Here is a 21144-nt window from a genome sequence, read left to right as displayed (position 1 = left end):
TGCTGCTTCAACGCCACGAAAAAACCCATTTCTGAATCGAATTGTGACAGGTGACGAAAAATGGATTTATTTTGAAAACCCGAAGCGGACAAAATCGTGACTGACACCTGGAAAAGCCAGTCCTGTAACACCAAGGCCAAATCGCTTCGGCAAGAAGGCCATGCTTTGTCTCTGGTGGGACCAGAGCCGTATTGTGTACTGTGAACTCTTGAAGCCCGGCGAAACTGTTAATGCACAACGCTATCGCCAACAAATGGTTAATTTAAATCACGCATTAATCAAAAGACGACCAGAATGGGCCAGAAGACTTGGCAAAGTGATTTTGTTACACGACAATGCGCCGTCTCACACAGCTAAACCAGTTAAAGACAACTTGAAATCGCTTGGATGGGACATCCCTCCACACCCGCCGTACTCCCCGACCTGGCGCCATCTATCACCTCTTCGCATCACCGGGGCACGGGCTCGCAAAGCAACACTTCAGCAATTTCGAGGAAGTTGGAAAATTGCTCGACGAATCGTTTGCCTCAAAAGACAAGCAGTTTTTCGGGGATGGTATTCATAACTTACCTGAAAGATGAGCGAAGTGTGGAGAAGCCGATGACCAATATTTTGAATAAACAAAAATGAATTTCCCTTGGAAATTACGTGTTTTCTTTCACACAAAACTCGGCAAAAACGTATGCATTCAACTGGTAATAAAAAGAAGGAACAAGTTTATTCTCATGTATTCAGCAAGTTCAGGGAACAAATCACTCGGTTGCTTCAATATCTATGTACTGTACATCTTGGAATCTCTATTTGGGGAACACCGTATTCTACGGGCACCAGAATCATAACGGGCATTGTCATCATACTCTTCGTTGGAAAATCTACCATACGGGCATTAAAACCGAAAATCCGATTTTGTTTGGACATATCGGGTTCTGCCCTTAGTAACACAGAAATAACATATGGCACCATACTAGTAATACTAACAAATCAACAACTGAAGTTTTACGGTGTAATATTCGAAAATGAAATAAAACTTTCTGTGTGTGGGATATATACGGTGGTCGGAAACAACGTGAACCGAGTATATGAGCGTTAGAGGGTTGGTCATACCGATAGTTAATTTGAAAAATGACGTCGACATCTCGCGCCGTTTTCATTTTATCAGCTGGTGAAATTAGCCAATCAGATCCCTTCGCGGGCGAATTCAAATCTGCAAGTGGCTTGGTGGGGTTTGAGAGCCACGCCGAGAAATGAGCATCAAACACAAACACACCGTGGGTTTCAGCCAATGACACCGTAGCGTGCTTGATATGCGTAGAGTCTATCAGCAGGGAGGTCCTTGTTCAAGTCCCTCCTCTGGAGAAGTATATTTCTTGTATCGGCGCTCTGACCACCCTGTAGAATAGTTGTGAAGAAGTTACAAAATCTCGCGTGGACTCTCCACACGCATGGTTACTTGTATGAGATCGCGGAGCGAGCTTTTAACATCTGCTCTTCAGGTTGCTCCATTGCATTTCTTTCGGTCACAGGACATAGTGGAATTTTCGGCAATGAAAAAGCTGACGCACTAGCCAGACGTGGTGCATCGGAAGGGCTGTTTACAGCGCTGCAACTCCCATGGATGGATTTTATTCCCACTATTCGACAACAAATTCGTCACGAATGGTCTACGGAATGGTAAACATCTCAACTGCATAAAGGTAGAGCTTATGCTCTCGAACAACCCGACATCCCTCCTAAGCCATAGTTTCATCGGTGACGAGGTCTAACGGTTTCCGTAATCCGAATGCGGCTCAAACGTGGATCATTTCCTTCACATCTCCATTGCATAGGAGTTTTGGCTTCACCGCGCTGTCGATGTCAGTATGCGGAGGATGGAGATTTCAACCAATCTTTTTTAAATGTGGCCTTTATGAAGCTTCTCGAAGCCGCTTTTTGTCTGAGCTATCTGATCTACAAGTGCCGTACCCGACCAGCGCTGCATCGGTGTTGCACGGTGAAAACAATTCAGTTCTCAATGCTGTGATGGACTTTTTGAGAACCGCGGAAATAAGAATTGATTTTGTGCTCTTCGCATTGTTGCCAGTGTTTTGTGTTGTGTTTTGTTTGTTCTCCCCCTCTTCTTCCGGAAGAGAGATTCAGTGTAGTGTTCTCTACTTGAAGACTGTGGCAATTTGGTTTTCATTCTTATATGTATTTTGCACTGACAATTTATATTTTAGCAAGTGTGCTGTGAGTGTTCCTTGTACATGGAGGATGACCAAATGTTGTACTAACAAAGATCTATAAAAAAAATTAAAAACCTGTAGAATACATCGACTTTATCCTCTGATTGTCTAAGAGACGTTTAAAACAGGCAAGCTATTCCTTTCTTTTTCTCTTCTGCCGGGTTTAGTGGCTCGCTGTTGAGCCCAAGTTGGCAGGGTCGATCCTGGATCAGTCCAGTAGCATTTTAAGGCACTCACAAGGAGAGGCTAGATCCTGCCTCCAACCGATTTCAACGAGCGTCAATGTACCTGTTGGGGGACACCCAACAGTAATTCGTGTAGAAGGGTTTAGGTGAATACGCTTTCATTTTCGAAAATAATGAGGTCAAATATCATGACGTAAGATCCGCTTCGAACCAAGTGGAGGTGATAGAACGCTAAAAGGCGAAAAAAATTGTTTAATCATGTCTGGTCCTCAACCTAATAATTTCCGGGGGAAAAAATAGACTAGATTCCAGCATTCTGTAAATTGTGTGTGAATTTCTATGTAATGGTGTCATGTATTAATGCAACGCTCAAACCACTGTAATTTTTAGTATTAAGGCATTTGAATTATTTAAGGTATGCGTCAATTTGTATACGAACGTGCTGTATTTACAATGCTAAGTACTAGCAATTGGACCTGTTATAAATACTTACTCACTTGTAGCCTTTGAACTTGTTGTCTACACGGACTGTTGATTCAGAGCTCTTAGAAGTAAGTAACTATTGTGGGGTAATGTGCTAAAAATGTGGTTGTTCTTGTTTGTTGAAGGTGGATTTAAATACAGTTAGCGCGAGAGAGTAAAGTATGTTTTAATATAAATATGGAGTCAGATGAAGATTTTGTATCAGAGCCGTTCCATCTACTGCAAGTCATAGTGTAGAATTTTGAAATACTTAAGGTACATGTGAATTTGTATATGACGGTGTTGTAATGTTAAGCTGGTAGGAAATCATATTAATGCTCAACCTATTGTATTGTACCCTGTAGTGTTAAGCATTGGGAATACTTACGTTGTGCGTGAATTTGTATATGATGATGTTGGATTTAGAATGTTAAACTAGTAGTATTTGTTGTAATATTTCCTTTCCATGGAGGAGGAGAAGGAGGAGGAGGAAGAGGAAGAGGAAGAGGAAGAGGAGGAGGAGGAGGAGGAGGAGGAGGAGGAGGAGGAGGAGGAGGGTAATTATGTTTAAACTTTACTTTACCACGCTACTGTTAAGTGATCATTGCCACCGGGATATTTCCCAACTGCGATGTATTTGTTAAGAACAAGAAGAATCCGCATGATCCGTTGCTGCACATTCTCTATTCTTCTATATGGATGTGAGACCTGGACCATGGATCCAAGCACAGAAAGACGTATCGATGAATATGAAATGTATATATCGTCGTCTCTTGCACATACCTTGGATACTGAAAATTTCAAATGTCGAGGTCTATCATCAGAAGAAAACAAAGAAGAAAAAACTGCTACTTATTATAAAAACAAAGGAAAACGCAATACCTAGGACATGAGGGGCGAGCGGTATCAGTTATTACACCTAATTATTGAAAGAAAGATACACGGGAGAAGGTCAGATGGGAGACGGAGAAATTCATGGCTAAAAGACATTCGAAGATGCTTTCCGTGCTGCATTGTCAAGATCAGAGCTGGCGTCTTGAAACTTGAAGAAGGGTGTGTTAGCAGAACCACATTCTTACTGGCATCTTACCAAAGCGGTCACGGTTCAAATCCCGGCCAATATATATGATATTATTGAAACGAAAAGTCACGTCCCTGTGTTTTGGGATACACGCAAAATTGGAGGTCTCGAGGCTATTATTATCACGTCATCGAGACAGTCACGTGAAACTACAAGATTGCTTGCTTTTACACAGAAAAGGAAAACATCTTTTTCATTATTATTATTATTATTATTATTATTATTATTAGCTTTACGTCGCACGGACACAGCGAGTTCTTATGGCGACGATAGGATAGGAAAGGCCTAGGAGTGGGAAGAAATTGGCCGTGGCCTTAATTAAGGTACAGCCCCAGCATTTGCCTGGTATGAAAATAGGAAACCACGGAAAACCATCTTCAGAGCTGCCGACAGTGGGAATCGAACCTACTATCTCCCGAATACTGATTATTATTATCTCCCGGATGCAAGCTTACAGCTGCGCGTCCCTAACCGCACGGCCAACTCGCTCGGTGAAAACCATCTTCAGGGCTGCCGACTTTATGGTTCGAACCCACAATGAACCTGTCTGGTAGAATGCACAGGTTTGCAGTTCTCCTCTTAATCCAGCGTCGGACAGTATATCATCTGAGAATTTTTCATTCTTGCTTCCCAATTTCTGCGATTTTAGGATGACCTCCTAAGGTTATGGCTTCCGATGCGTATGAGACTTCTGGCACGACCACTGTTTTGTATTGTCTCAGTTTCGCGTTATGCGGTATCATCCTTTTATTGTAATTTATTTATTTATTTATGTATGCCTTTTTTCAGTGGCGAAGTTAGGGCTCGAGGCCCTCTCTTCCACTTAACCACATACTAATCAAAATCATAAATAAAATACTGAGATATTTAAAATAGTTAAAACCAAACAAAAAATTAATAGAATTGATAACAAATGTAAATACATTACTAAGTTAATAATAAAACTAATAGTAAAAACTCTTAATAATGACTAATCCTCAGGCGCACACACATTCATACTTCAGCCATTCAGTTAGCTGTCCTCAGCAAGTAGTCTCGGCAGGTGACCTTAAATCTTTGTAAAGAGCTAGTTCCTCTGACCTGAGCTGGGAGGGAATTCCATAATCTGGCGCCGGTCACAACAAACGATCTATTAATTTTATTTGTGCGGTGCATTGGAATAGAAAGAGAGGATCTGGAACGTGTATTTAAGTTGTGAAATGATGATAAAAAGGTGAATTTAGAAGAAATATACAGTGGCTGACTTTCCGCTAGTACTCTAAACACAATCGTTAAAATGTGTAGCTGCCGACGTTTATCAGGCTTCAGCCATGAGAGAGCCTTATAGAATGGGGTAAAATGAACATCGTACCCGATATTGTAAATAAATCGCAGACAGGAATTCAGTGCTCGTTGAAGTTTAAGTGTTTCTTCTCTTGTCATATAAACTAAAACAACGTCACAATGATCAAGAATAGGGAGAACCAGTGTCTGTATTAGTTTGGCCTTAAGCTCAAATGGAAATACATCCCTTTGCCGTTTAAGAGGGTGAAGCGCTCCAAAAATCTTTTTACAGATGATTTTCGTGTGATCAGACCAATCAAGTGATTCAATCATAATTACGCCGAGATTTTTAACTGTTTTATTGTAGGGAATAATGTTACCATTCAGTAGGATAGGCGGGATTGCAATATTGTTTGAGTAGTTCAGTAATTTTCGTGTTCCAATTATGATTGCCTGAGATTTTGTGGAGTTTAGTATAAGAGGATTTCGTTGTGCATATATACTGAGTCGTCGGAGGTCACTGTTAATATCTTGTATTGTTTCATCTGAGTCTGAAGTCTTGCAGTGTCGACAAATCTGAAGATCGTAAGCATAGAGGTGGTATGTGTTATTTCCTGTCACAGATGGTATGTCATTGATATAAATATATAAAAGTAAGGGCCCTAGAATACTGCCCTGTGGGGCACCACTAAGTTTCATTTTCCATTTATAGACCTTATCGTTTACTGTTACACGCTGTTGACGGTTACTCAAATAAGAACTAAAAAACTTAAGCGCAGCCAGGTCAAAATTTAGCAGTTCCATTTTCTTTATCATAGTCTGAATGTTTACAGTGTCAAAGGCGCTACTGAAGTCAAGAAGGATAAGTATAGTAAGCAGTCGTTTGTCCATAGCATTTCTAATATCTTCAGTAACCTTCAAAAGTGCTGTCGCGGCACTGTGCCCCTTCTTACATCCAGACTGCAAAGGGTCCAAAAGAGCATTTTTATTTAGGTACTCCAGAACCTGCTCGTGTACTAAACGTTCAAAGGCTTTAGAAAGCGCAGGGAGTATGGACACCGGACGATAGTCAGAGGGTGATTGTGGGTCTAATATTGGCTGTTTTCCAGACAGTTGGGAAAGTTCCGTTTAGTAAACAATAGTTCAGTGTCTGTCTGTTAGGTCATCAGCCCAGAGGCTGGTTGGATCCTCAAATAGCACCACCAAAGGTTATGCGGTTATAAGGAAAACCCAAAAACTAATGGCAGCACCATAATGAGGCGTACTGGGCAAGATGAGGAGTGAGGTAGTTTGCCATTGCTTTCCACACTGGGTCAGAAAGTACTATTGCAGCACGACTGACCCTATGAGCAGCACCTTTCATAACACTCAGATGCACTAGTCATGCTCTGAATGTCATTACTCAGCACTACCCATACCACAGCAACTTCCATATTGTCACAGCCATGGATGTTGACTGGGACTTCGGTGGAAGCTACACTTTACTCTGGCCTGTGCCAAGAGATGGATGCAAAAGTACTGCATCCATCAAGAAATGACAGCAGGCAGAATAGTTCAGTATGTGCGTCAATATAGGCAGGACAGCACCCATAATGTTATGTATAAGACCAATAGGAATATCATCTACACCTGTGGCCTGTGATTAATCGAGTACAAAGCCTTCATAACCTGATTTTCTGTGACAATGTGAAATGTGAATGGTGGATTGGCTGGAGGGAAGGGCGGTGAGTCGGTGCAGTTAACTCGGGTAGGTTGAATATTTAATCTACTAAAGTAATCGTTCAGTTCGTCAAGTGGAATGTCAGGAGTTGTCTGTCACTGTTGATGTTTTCCTATCCCCAGGGCTCTAAATTGGTCTCATGCACGATTATAATTTATGTTGTTAGCAAAATTCCGGAAATATGCACATTTTTAATTTCTGATTAATTGCTTTGTGCGATTTTTCAAGATGCGGTAAGATTCGAAGTCTATGTCACCTCGGGTTTGTTTATAATGTCGAATCCTGATGGCTGACTGACTTCTCCGAGATATTTAAAGGAGGGAACCTGCCAGACCGTCCCGTATTCCATTTCTAGTTGGTCTTTCTAGCTATTATGTTATAGTTTTCCCATGTAGTGGGTTTTCTCGTATGATATCTGGAGGCCTGTCTTTGAGGCTATCTGGTGTAATCTCTCTACGGCATACCTAATTCTTTGTTTTTGGTGACAATCGCGAAATCATCTGCGAAAGCTAAACATTTCACCTTGATTTCGCAGGCTACCTGTGTCTCACGATGTTTATATCTTCGATGTTCTTTTGCCATTCTCTGATGACTTTGCCTAGAACTAAGTTAAATAGAAAAGGGGCGTCTCCTTGTTCGACGCCCGTATGTAGGCCTACACTTCGACAGGCTCAGAGATTTCCCCAGGAATTTCGCTGTAGATGCCATGTTCGTGAGAGTCTGGCGGATCAGTTCTCTGACCTCCCTGTCCACTTTACGTTGTTCTATAGTCGTAATATTGAAAGATGCGTTATGTCAGTTCTTAGAGGAAGGTCCATTTACTGTCTGCCAGGATGGGGAGAAGGAAGTAGGGGGTATGGTTTCCACGGAAACGACGGTGGACCCACTGCGGTTGCCATGGAGATAAGCCTGCTAGCCGGCTCGTGTTGCCAAACCTTTCATTTCTGAGTTACGTACAACAGAACATAGCGGTCTGAACAAACGAACGAGTGAGCCGAAATCGAAGGGAAGGAGGAAGGTATATAGAAATGTGGCAAAAATCGTGCAATGGCACGTACAATGTTCCTCCCTCCAGTCCTATCTGTCAAAACGCTTCTTTTAATACTACGGGTAGGCTATAGTGTGTCGAATATGGTTATATGTCCACAGAGTCGTATGCTGAAAGTTACGGCTACTACAGCCACTCTATCAGTAATAATCAAATATAAAGAAATTAAATGCTATACTCACCCAAACGATTCTGGAACTCCTTTTCCAACTCACTGACGAAGACAGACTCTCGCACCAGTCCAGTGCCGAACGACGCCATGATCTCTGAGATCTTAGCCCACTCCTCCTGCTCGTCGAAAGGGCTTAAGATGGACAGAGAAGGTCCCTTGCTGTCCCCAGACACAGCAGCGCCTCCCGCAGAACCGGACGCCCTGGACGTGGACGCTCGTTTGCCGTCCTCTCCACTTCCACCGTCCTCGGCACCCATCGCCACTTTGCCGTTTGTGCCGCTCGAGGCGTCGTACACGTTCTTAAGTCGCCGCAGTGTCTTGGGGCGCTCGGCGGGTGATGATCTGGAAGCAGTCTCTGCACCCTGCGACGTCGAGCCCTTGAAGAGCCCTGTAAATAAAAGAACAGAGGGTCGTAGGTTAGTTCTCTGGTCAGAGAAAAAAAAACAGATTTATAACCTGAAACAGCCTTCTTAAGAAATTATGTTTGTTATCATAATGTTAAAATACTTTAAGTATTTCATCAAACTGAAAACGTTCCAGGAAAACCATTTTTTACAACGACAGGAGTTTGTACAGCATCATGTATATAACATCGTAGGAGAAAGAGTGTATTGTTATTTTAACAAGAATTCAACATTTAAGAGAATCAGACGACTCAATCATTTTCATGTTCTTGACAAGTCTGTTTGAACAATAACAACCTACAACACCGTTAAACCATCTATAATTTTAACTTAGGCCATGGGATGGTGTTAAGTTCCTAACTGTTCAATCTGCTTTTCTCTTACAGCAAAATTAGTTCAAAATTCGTAAACAAATCAGTATATCGATGGTGCGCGAGCAATACCTGGTATCCCACAATCCATTATTTTCCTTCAGACTGGTCACGGCTCCCAATCTATCAGAACAATGTTCGTTGCGTTCATTTTCCTGTGCTAAGATGTAAAGGAAGACGAACCTTCTTGTACCGTACTCTAGGGATGTATATATTCATGAAATATTTACGTACTCCTACAGTATAATGCATTTGAGGTTCATTTTCCCTTATACATTCTTATAGGAAAATGAATACAACGAACGTCGTTCTGATGGAGTGCAGTATCCATGTGTGGCCGGGAGGCGTGACCAGTCTTAATGAGGATAATAGATCGGAAGAGTAAGTTTAATGTGGGATACGAGGTATTGTTCACACACCGTCGATATAATATTTGCGTACATTTCTAAGCCTGTCCCAATGTAAATAATAATAATAATAATAATAATAATAATAATAATAATAATAATAATAATAATAATAATAATAATAATAATAATAATAATAATAATAATAATAATAATAATAATATACCGAGCTCGATAGTTGCAGTCGCTTAAGTGCGGCCAGTATCCAGTATTCGGGAGATAGTAGGTTCGAACCCCACTGTCGGCAGCCCTGAAAATGGTTTTCCGTGGTTTCCCATTTTCACACCAGGCAAATGCTGGGGCTGTACCTTAATTAAGGCCACGGCCGCTTCCTTCCCACTCCTAGCCCTTCCCTGTCCCATCGTCGCCATAAGATCTATCTGTGTCGGTGCGACTTAAAGCAACTAGCAATAATAATAATAATAATAATAATAATAATAATAATAATAATAATAATAATAATAATAATAATAATAATAATAATAATAATAATAAAGAAATTCGTAAAAGAAGGGAAACGGTGATCACTTTTGTGTAGTTCAAAAAATGCATATGACTCGATAGACAGACCGACACTTTTCCGTGTACCGGAAAAATTTAAAGTAGACAGGAAACCAATATAACTAATCATGCAAACACTAAGAGGCACCACTTCAAAGGTCTTATTCTTATGAGAATTGTCTGAACCATTTGATGTTAAAATAGAAGTCCGACAAGGAGAGGGGTTGTCCCCTTTATTGTTTAATCTTGTTTTGGAAAACGTAATTAGGACTTGGGAAAAAGAAGTTGAAGATAAAACCCCTGGTAGATAGACTAAATGAAAACAAAATTAATTTGTAGTGTTTGGCTTTCGTCGATGATTTCCCAGTGTTGTCCCGTAAGAGAGAGGAAGCGATTGCTTCCGTTGAAAAACTCCATGAAATTGCATTCAGAACAGGACTCCAGATCTCATACCAGTAAACTCACTACATGGAAGGATCTCTTCGGTACGTAGATGGGCAAACTATGAAAACACAATATGGCAAAAAATATCCCAAGTGTCTAAATTCAAATGTCTGGGAGACGTCACCCAACATCCAGGACTGAATCGTGAAGCAAAAATATCACAGCTTTACACACCATCCAAGCACTACCACCAACAAAACCTGTCCATAAGATCGCAAGAAATGCTAGAGCGAGTAGATGAAGAGATTTTAGGAGAAGAAAAATGAAACATAAGCTAAATAAGTTCAATCGTGCTCCTTGATCGGGCATAACAAAGAAAGAAAGGAGGAAAGAAATAATAATAATAATAATAATAATAATAATAATAATAATAATAATAATAATAATCGTATGGCCTCAGCTACCGTGTGTACACATTTTAATTTGACGCCATCTGGCTGCCTGATCCTCATTTGCACGAGTGCCATGCCACTGGCATGTCCAAAGATGTTCATTCCGGACTGAAGGCTGGAAATGGGTTAACTCATCTTCGTGAGATCCAGCGAGGGGTTGTCCGCTACGGCAGAAAGTCGACCCGGTCAAGAAAGCCAAGCAATACGGCTGAGGATGTCATCCATCACACAGACCATGTGGTACTTGAGCATCTGCAGGCCATCTCAACCAATCATCACTGATGGGCATTTAGGGCTGCCTTCCAAGTGGCAGATTTCCTATCTGTTGTTTACCTATTAAGAGGGGAATTCCTCAGGGCCTTTATGATTTCTTATATAAATGACATGAGAACGAACTGGAATCAGAGCTAAAGCTTTTTGCGTATGGTGTTATTCTGTACAGGGTAATAAATAAATTAAAAGATTGTGACCAACTGCAAGAAGACCTCGACAATGTTGTGAGGAGGACAGTAGGCAATGATATGATAATAAGCGTGGTTAAGTGTCAGGTTGTGAGTTTCACTAATAGAAAAACTACTCTCAGGTTTAATTACTGCCTTTATGGGGCGAAAGTTCCTTATGGGTTTTAATATAAGGAAGGATTATCATTGGGGTAATCATATAAACGGTATTGTAAATAAAGGGCAGGGATCTCTGCACATGGTTATGAGGGTGTTTAGGGGTTGTAGCAAGGATGTAAAGGAGAGGGCATACAAGTATCTGGTAAGACTACAACTAGAGTATGGCTCCAGTGTATGAGACCCTCCCCAGGATTACTTGATTCGAGAACTGGAAAAAATCCGAAAGCAGTTTGATTTGTTCCCGATGATTTCCGACAAAACAGTAGCGTTACGAAAATGTTGTCAAGTGTGGGCTGGGAGGAACTGGGAGAAAGGAGGCGAGCTGCTCGACTAAGTGGAATATTCCCAGCTGTCAGTGAAGAGATGGCGTGGAATGACGTTTGTAGGCAAATAAGTTGCTTTACGTCGCACCGACACAGATAGGTCTTATTGCGACGATGGGACAAGAAAGGCCTAGGAATGGGAAGGAAGCGGCCGTGGCCTTAATTGAGGTATAGCCCCAGCATTTGCCTGGGGTGAAAATGGCAAACCACGAAAAACCATCTTCAGGGATACCGACAGTGGCATTCGAACCCACCATCTCCCGGATGCGAGCTCACAGCTGCGTGCCCCTAACCGCACGGCCAACTCTCCCGGTTTCAAAAGAAGGAAACATTACAATATGAAGATAAAGTTGGAATTCACGAGGACAAATTGGGGCAAATATTCGTTTATAGGAAGAGGAGTTAGGGAATGGAATAATTTGCCAAGGGTCATATTCAATACATTTCTAAATTCTTTACAATTATTTCGAAAAGACTAGGTAAAAACAGATAGGGAATTTGCCATCTGGACAACTGCCCTAAATGCAGATCAGTGGTGATTGATTGATTGATGACTGATTGATACTCCTTTCGTAAACAATTTCAAACAAAAATAAGGTTCCTGGAAAGAGACCCTAATTTAATTTCATCGACTGCAAGTGTTAAATAGGGACTGCCAGGCCCAGGCGGTAAAGGCGTGCTCGGTTCTCCCGGAAGGACGTGGGCTCGAATCCCCGTCAGGAAGACGTAAAATTTAAGAAACGAGATTTCCACTTCCGGAGGTGCATATGACCCTGAGGTTCACTCATCCTACACCAAGAATGAGTACCAGGTTAATTCCTGGGGGCAAAGGCGGCCGGGCGTAGAGCTAACAACTCTTCCCCATCACGTGCCGAGGTTAACAATGGTGGAAGCCTTTACCTTCCACTCCTCCTAGGGCCTTCATGGTCTATACGGAGGCGACTTTGCTTTTTAAAAAAATATTAAATATGTTTTTAAATTTCAAACAATTTGGAAATTTACTCAATACCTCCTTTCGTCTCCTTTCTCCCAAGTCTACCCAGCCCAAACCTTGCAACATTTTCGTAACGCTACTCTTTTGTCGGAAATCACCCAGAACAAATCGAGCTGCTTATCCGAATGAATGAAAGTCCGGATTAAACAAAATAACTTATGAAATGAGCGAATATACATATTTAAACACTCTGTTCAACAAAAAGAGCGTGTACAGTACAGTATTTTAAATTTCAGAATTACAAAGTTTACCGTATTTAGTATACAAGATACAATGCAATACAGTACGAGGCCCTACGAAATGACAAGTGGAGTACAGAATTAGAACATGGCAATCAAGGCACACCTTCAATGACCACACTCGACACGCTTACTGGTTTGAAGAAACTGCTGATCTTTTGTTGCCTTCCTTTGACATTAATTTCTTTAATACCGGGCGAGTTGGCCGTGCGCGTAGAGGTGCGCGACTGTGAGCTTGCATCCGGGAGATCGTGGGTTCGAGCCCCACTGTCGGCAGCCCTGAAGATGGTTTTCCGTGGTTTCCCATTTTCACACCAGGCAAATGCTGGGGCTGTACCTTAAGTAAGGCCACGGCCGCTTCCTTCCAACTCCTAGGCCTTTCCTGTCCCATCGTCGCCATAAGACCTATCTGTGTCGGTGCGACGTAAAGCAACTAACAACATTTCTTTAATAATTAACTCGCGCAGATGACTCAAATGTTCATAATATGCAGATATGTTTTCATCGTTGTTATCTTCAATGTATTTAGTAACAATGTTTAGATGGTCTTTAATTTCAATATGTTTTGACTTAGGTTTAATCATATAATCTGCTTCATTCTGGTCATAATCATCCGTTTCAGAGCTTTCTACAGCGAACAGACTTCCAACAATCTCTCCCTCTGTTATAACCTGGATCATTTTCATCTGCTTCTAGGCATAACTCAGTGCCTTCCAGTGTTGCTGAATTTTCACTACCTCGGTGGAGGGTGTTGTGAAAATCCTCTGTTTCCAATCCAGCCATATCTGGTTCAACCTCCTTATTTATTAAGGGTTTCTTCCACGAGTTAATAAGTTGTTGATTTTATATCACTGACAACAGACGCGAAACCGAAAATCATGGATCTGAAATTGTAATTGCATTTGTGTATTATTATTATTATTATTATTATTATTATTATTATTATTATTAGGAGCTTCCGTGGCTCAGGTGCCAGCGCTCCGGCCTCTCACCGCTGGGTTTCGTGGTTCAAATCCCGGTCACTCCATGTGAGATTTATGCTGGACAAAGCGAAGGCGGGACAGGTTTTTCTCCAGGTTCTCCGGTATTACCTGTAATCTTTCATTCCAGCAACACTCTCCAATAACATTTCATTAATCATTCATTAATCACTGCCCCATAGGAGTGCGACAGGCTTCGGCAGCCGACACAATTGCTATCCTCCCTGCTGGAAGGGGACTTCATTCATTCCATTTCTGACCCGGTCAAATGACTGGAAACAGGCTGTGGATTGTCATTATTATTATTATTATTATTATTATTATTATTATTATTATTATTATTATTATTATTATTATTATTATTAAACGACTGCCCGAAATAAGCGAAGGCCGGAATAATGGGGACCGGATTAATGAGGTTCTACTGTACTGCGATTTGGGATTTAGAAATATTTCTTCATTACGTCGTGATCTAATCACGGTACAAGACACGAAGCAGGCCTGTTCACCGAAGGCAACGTAGTTGAAAATCATTTAGCTTGGTTGTTAATATCCATATTTCACGGGTATGTAGGCTATTATAATTTGTTAGACATTCTTTTTTTAAGATTTTCTTCCTTTGTGGTAATAATAATAATAATAATAATAATAATAATAATAATAATAATAATAATAATAATAATAATAATAATAATAATAAAACTCTCCTGCAAACTGAACAGATGGCATTTGAAGTTTTCAGTCATATTCAACTATCGGAATATACCAGTTATAAAAGAAGACAGCACTCAATATTTAAAAGAAAATCGAAACCCCACTGTTCAGAAAGCTCATCACTAAAAGCGTTATCGTGAACTTTCATGTCAAGAAACGGAAGGCGGTGTGGAGGAAAACATAGGGCTGTGGGAATGAAGAAGTAGTTTTGAGGGGTGGTTAGTTGAAAGGTGAATTAAAGTTGTAATTTTAATCACGTAGACAAAGGCTGGCAGGCAAAGGGGGTTGGGGGAGGTGAAGTGCCAAAGCAAACAGCAAAGAGTAGAGGTCGCTCGCATTAATATTTCCGTCACCGCCCACTTCTTTCACCCGGCGAGATAAAGTGATAAAGTTTAACGCCTCTTGTGGCCTCATCCCACACTTTGAAGTGCTACCAACTAATATTGCGCCTCTAATTACAGTTGGCAAAACTTGTGCCTCTGGATAATTACAGGTTTCTTTGGTAATACGCATGAGTAATTTCATACAGTACACATACGCACACAGGAAAAAAATAATGAATAAACGTTTGTACTGTTTAAATTAAAGCCTCAACTTTAGCCACAATATCCGACATTATCCGGAATTACAGCAATTCATTTTCTGAAAATTTATGACAATATCTACCTTTTTATGGAGCATTAGTTAAGACAAATGTGGGGATATACGACGAAGAAAAAACAATCACATGTCGTGTGAACTGGGTCTATTGACGTGGCCAAATAGGCCTAGGTTGGATTTTTAGGTGATGTCCGGTGCTCTATAGTTAAATGGTAAGTAGGCCCCTATCCTGGCCTTTGGGTTAAGTAATCTAGAGCTCGATTCCCGGCTGGATCGGGAATTTTAACTATCATTGGTTGATTCCTGTAGCTTGAGAGATGAGTGTTTGTGCAGTCTTTGACATTGGAATTCATCTTAGGTGGGTCATATCAACACAGGCGCGCAGGTCGCCTGTAGGGCGTCAGATCGATAGACCAGGATTCTTCGGAGGCCACATCATCATCATCCTCCTCCTCCTCCTCCTCCTCCTCCTCCAAGGTTTCACCTCTAATAACATATAAACCGTTAAGAGATATCGAAAATCTTTTTTTTTCACTTTTAATGAAGTTATCCAGGTGCTCATGGCGAAAACTGTAGTACTTTTCCAGTGTCAGTATCTGCTGACATAACTGTACTAAATATGCTTTTTTTAGAAGCATTCGTTGGAACTACACGCTCTTCTACACCTAACATTAGAGTCACAGACAACATAAAATCAGAGGTGTGATTATTTTCAACATCCGGCAAGAACATGTCAAGAATGGAATGTCTTCTATTATGCTTCGTTCTCCAGCCGAGAGGGATGAATCACTAAACAGGCGGACAATGTGCGCCCTGCCTATGAATCCGTGAGCCTGTTGGACATACCGTAATTCATCACAGATGCATTTTATTTCAAACATGCACGCAAATACATTGTGATTTAAAATCTTTAGTACTATCGTCGATAACAGTTAAAGAAAATACGGATAAAGGCTTACGACGGCAGATTAGAGCAAATACCAAGCTGTCCGAAGATTGTGTAAGACCTTTGCATTATGTATGTCAGGATTTTCGTACGTAGTGTGTGCCTTGGCCGCCTGATCAGTGATTCATTTGAACAGGGCGGTCCACGACTGATGAATGTAGAATGTTTGAATACTACTTGTTGGATTTTGAAAACGACCACACTCCTCAACCTTTAATGTCCATGGTTCTAAAGCTAGGCATAGAAAACGGAATAGTTCCATTTAAGGGGAGTCAGAAACAAAAAAAGTTTTTAAAATACTTTTTTCCCAAATTTTGCCTCATTCAATTATTTGGACTCTGCTGATTAAAATGGAGTATAATTTATTTTAATACGCCACCTGGAAGCACTTAAAATAAATATCTTAAAATATCTGTGCAGAACTGTAAAACTGGGCAACTTAGGCATGTATCTGTTTGAAAATATAAATATCTGGAACCCTTTGATCTAGAACGCTGTGATTTTCACTGTTATATTCCTGAACGTTAAGCGCAGAGGTTTCGAGCACTGTCATAACAAACATTTCTATAGTTTCGATTAAACAGAGTTGTTTTCTTATTTTAGTGCTGTAAACACTAGTTATTCAGTGAATGTGCATCGTCTGTTTCAAATATAGTTTATTTATTTCAGCTTTTAGCCATGACTTAAGGCAAAAGGTCTGTTCAAACAAACGTAAGTTTTGCAGAAATCAGCACCAATAAGTTCCTAATCCACGTGCTGGTATTAAAAATAGTGTAAATATTGACCCTAATGATATTTCTGCTGAGCAGATTTTGAAAACGATAACACCCCTCAATCTGTAGCCTAATGTCCATGACTAATTCTAGGTGTAGAAAACGGAATTGTTCCATCTAAAAGAAACAAAGATAGAATCTTTATCTCAGCTGATACTGACACTGGAAAAGTACTGCAAATTCAATTATGACATCTTTTGTAACTTCACCATAGGTCTAATCTTAACCATAGGTCTTGTCCGTGACTATGAATTAATTCTTTATGAAATAATAAAAACTGCTACCAGTTATAAGTTCTATTAAAATAATGATTGTGTATCAAGTAGAGCAACAATTAAAAGCCACCATTTCACCACGTGGCGATGGAGCAAGGTCTCTGAAACGCGTTGTGAAGTAAATCAATCAATCAATCAATCAATCAATCAATCAATCAATCAATCAATCAATCAATCAATCAATCAATCAATCAATCAATCTATATATATATATATATATATATATATATATAAGAGTTTTATCTGTACATAGCTCAGAATTAAAAACGAATGGTATTTCTGTATCGGTCGTGTCCACAGTAACGGTACCTTTTAATTTGCTGTGTGTATGTATGTATGTATGTATGTATGTATGTATGTATGTATGTATGTATGTATGTATGTATGTATGTATGTACGCGCATCACGAGAGAATGGTTGAAGAGAATTTAATGAAAATCGGTATAGAAAGATTGGGAATGGGGCACTACAACGTGGGCTATGAGTAATTTTATCCACGCCAAGTGAGATGGTAGTCTAGCGGAAGGCCTAAAACTTAATACTCAAATATGTATGTGGTTAGTGGTCCTATCGATGAATACTACACCACTAAAACAATATAGAATTAAATTTTAGATCATTTATGTCATACATATATATACACTTTTGCTTTACGTCGCACCGACACAGATAGGTCTTATGGCAAAGATGGGATAAGAATGGGCTAGGAGTGGAAAAGAAGCGTCCGTGGCCTTAATTAAGGTACAGCCCCTAACTGTTATTCATTTTTACCGTACCGGCTATGATAACAGAGATATTCATAATTTCGATTTTTGTTGCTAAGTCTATATCAACGCCAAACCACGAGAAAATGGGTGAATAGAATTGAATGAAAATTGGTATGTAAAGTCTGAGAATAAGGCACTACAGTCTAAGTTATAAATAATCTTTATTCACGCTGGATAAAATGGTAGTTTAGGGCAAGGAGTCTAAAATTTAATTTTTAAATTCCTATGTTATTGGTCCTATCGAAAAGTACTACGTAACAGAAGTTATACAGAAAACAATTTCCGAGCATTTATGTCTTATACAGTTTTATCACACCGACTATGATAACATAATTCATGCCAAGTTGGGGTCAGAAGAAGTGAAAAGAGATGTTGGATTTAGTTGAGGTGACCATCTTAGTTAACCACCCCTGTATATCAGTAGGCTATTTAGTAATGTTAATATTTTAGAGTTTAATAATACCAAATTGCCAACGGCCGTAGCCATGTTGAAACACCGGATCCCGTGAGATCTCCGAAGTTAAGCAACGTTGTACGTGGTCAAGATTTGGATGGGTTGCCACGCGCCGTTGGTGGGAATAAGGGAATGGAGGAGTGGAAAGGAACTGGCCACCCTACCCAACGTAAACTCCGGCTCAGGCATACCTCTGCGGAAGTTCGGACCTGCCTTCGAGTAGAATACATACAACCTCACCTTACCTTAATACCAAATTAGCATACTTTCAGCTTCATTTTATACAAATTGTGATTGAAAAACTCCAAAGCTTGTTTCCAGTCATTCGACCGGGTCAGAAATGGAATGAATGAAACCCCCGCCTAGCAGCGAGGCTATGAATTGTGCAGGCTGCCGAAGCCTGTCGCACTCCTCTGGGGCAATGATTGACTGACAGATGATATGATACTGGAGTGTGTTGCTGGAATGAAAGAAGACCGGAGAAAAACCTGACCCGCCTCCGCTTTGTCCAGCACAAATCTCACATGTAGTGGCCGGGAATTGAACCACAGAACCCAGCGGTGAAATGCCGGCACGCTGCCGCGTGAGCCACGGAAGCTCCACAAATTGTCATTCTTTACAATAATGTAACTTTTTTTTGTTATTTACACTGCATTTTGTTACTTTTAATTTGCTTTCCCATATTCACACCGGGCAAATGCTGGGACTGTACTTCAATTAAGACCACAGCCACCACTTTCCCAATTCTAGCCCTTTCCCATTCTTGCGTTATCGAAGACCTTCCACGTGCTAGTGCGACGTTAAACCACTAGCATAAAAACTTGTACTATGTTTGGTCCCCCTTCCATCACCGTCGTCCTGGTTTATTGTAGTAGCTTTTCCCCCTGATAATCCCGGTTCGGTTCCCGAGCCTGCCTGAAATTTTCGATCAATTTTTGGTATCGAGCGAATATAGAGACTGCATTAACTTAAAATCCCATTGTCGGTCATTCTAGCAGTGTTAGCAACAAATTACTGATTCTTTCTGGTTTTAAATTATACTGGAATTAGAGCAAAGCTTTTTTTAACCACACTCGGCGTGACTATGACATTAGCATTCTGTCTGTTAATCTGACAGCAGACTGAACCACTATTTAATTTCAGTACGTGCTAGATAATCGTGGAGTATGAGGTGAAATTGGCTATTATTTACGCTTCGTAGTTCTGATTAAATGTGGTTTACGATCAGGCTTGTTTGAATTTTTTGATTTCACATGATAATTCGTAAGTATAACGTGGCTCAATTAATGATCATTTGACCTACAGACCCACTTTTGCGATCAGTTTATGGCAACAGTTCTGTTTCTATACATCTTAGCGGATAAAACTCAGGCATGAACTGTACAATTCTAGGAATCCTACAGATTTCGGTCGTGTTGAAGATTTCTTCAGAGTATCATACTAGCTGTCCTTAAAGGCAGGCCTCATCCGTTTGTTAGAATCGCGCGGAGGTTCATGAACATACTATCGTATACACTCAGCAATTCGACTACACGTCACGGGTTGTGTAGCTGTAAGTTTGCATTTAGACGAGAGTGAGTTCATATTCAGCTATCGGCAGTCCTTGAAATGGTTTTCCTGTAGCCGGGCTGAGTGGCCCAAACGGTAGAGTACAGGCTTTCTTAGCCTGAGCAGGCGGGTTTGTTTCCAGGTCAATTTGAAGGTGCTCGAATACGCCAGGCTCATAATGGTAGATTTACCGGTAAACGTAAACGGAACTCGTGCCAGAATTTTGCCCCGCAGCTCGCCGTCTACAAAAGAATAGTCAGACATAAAACCATTATTATTATTATTATTATTATTATTATTATTATTATTATTATTATTATTATTATTATTATTATTATTGCTGTGATTTTGGCCAAGTTTGAAACGCGCAAAGCTTAAAGGTTTCTGACTAGTCTTTTCATATCTTCACAGAAATTCTTCATTCTTTCGCTTTTTAACTTTCCCTGCTCCTGGGATATTGTCAGTTTGGACCTACTCTTCAGCTGTTTCTCATGGATGATTTTGAGACTGTCGATTCGGCTGCTGAACTCCGTTCTGTTTCGCGTCAACTCTGCTGTGATTCCAATTTCTTCTACGTTATCCTCAACCTTCCAACCTCCTATACGCAGTTCGTGGCTACGTTTAATCCTACTTTATATTAGACGTGTGATCAACGGTTGCGATCAACAGTATTATGTAGGAAGGAAGTCACCTCCCGGACGAAACTATCTTTACATCGGCCTGTTTTCAGACCAACTTTGCTTTACGGGAGCGAAATCTGGGTAGAATCAGGATATCTTATTCATAAAGTAACAGATATGAACGTAGCGAGAATGATTACTGGTACAGACAGGTGGGAACAATGGCAGGAGGATATTCGGAATGAGGAGATAAAGGGTAAGTTAGGCATGAACTCGATGGATGAAGCTGTGCACTTCGGTGGTGGGGTCATGTGAAGCGAATGGAAGAGGATAGGTTACCTGGGAGAACAATGGACTCTGTTATGGAGGGTAAGAGAAGTAGAGGAGACCAAGACGACAATGGTTAGACTCAGTTTCTAACGACTTGAGGTATATAATTAAATGAGACCACAGCACTAGTTACATACAGAGGATTGTGGCGACATATAGTAAATTCGCAGAAGCTTGCAGACTGAACGCTGAAAGGTATGATGTATATTCGACTTTGGAGATATTACGGGACAGTGTTTGATTAATTAAATTATTAATTTTCTACCACAATCCTCATAGTAACGGAAGT

The 21144-nt window shown here is 40.5% G+C and overlaps 1 protein-coding gene across 1 annotated transcript in view; it reads right to left on the bottom strand.

Moving 5' to 3' along the window:
• Nucleotides 1-21144, bottom strand: part of LOC136866023 (ankyrin repeat and SAM domain-containing protein 1A) — an 878495-nt gene that overhangs the window by 79906 nt on the left and 777445 nt on the right. The window contains exon 11 of the mRNA XM_067142633.2: nucleotides 8164-8541. Coding sequence (XP_066998734.2) covers nucleotides 8164-8541 — 378 coding nt within the window. The remainder of the gene's footprint in view (nucleotides 1-8163; nucleotides 8542-21144) is intronic.

The sequence above is a fragment of the Anabrus simplex genome, chromosome 3 (genome assembly GCF_040414725.1).
Source record: "Anabrus simplex isolate iqAnaSimp1 chromosome 3, ASM4041472v1, whole genome shotgun sequence".
NCBI lineage: Eukaryota > Metazoa > Arthropoda > Insecta > Orthoptera > Tettigoniidae > Anabrus > Anabrus simplex.
The sequence above is the reverse complement of the archived record's forward strand: the minus strand, read 5'-3'. Positions and strand labels throughout refer to the sequence as shown.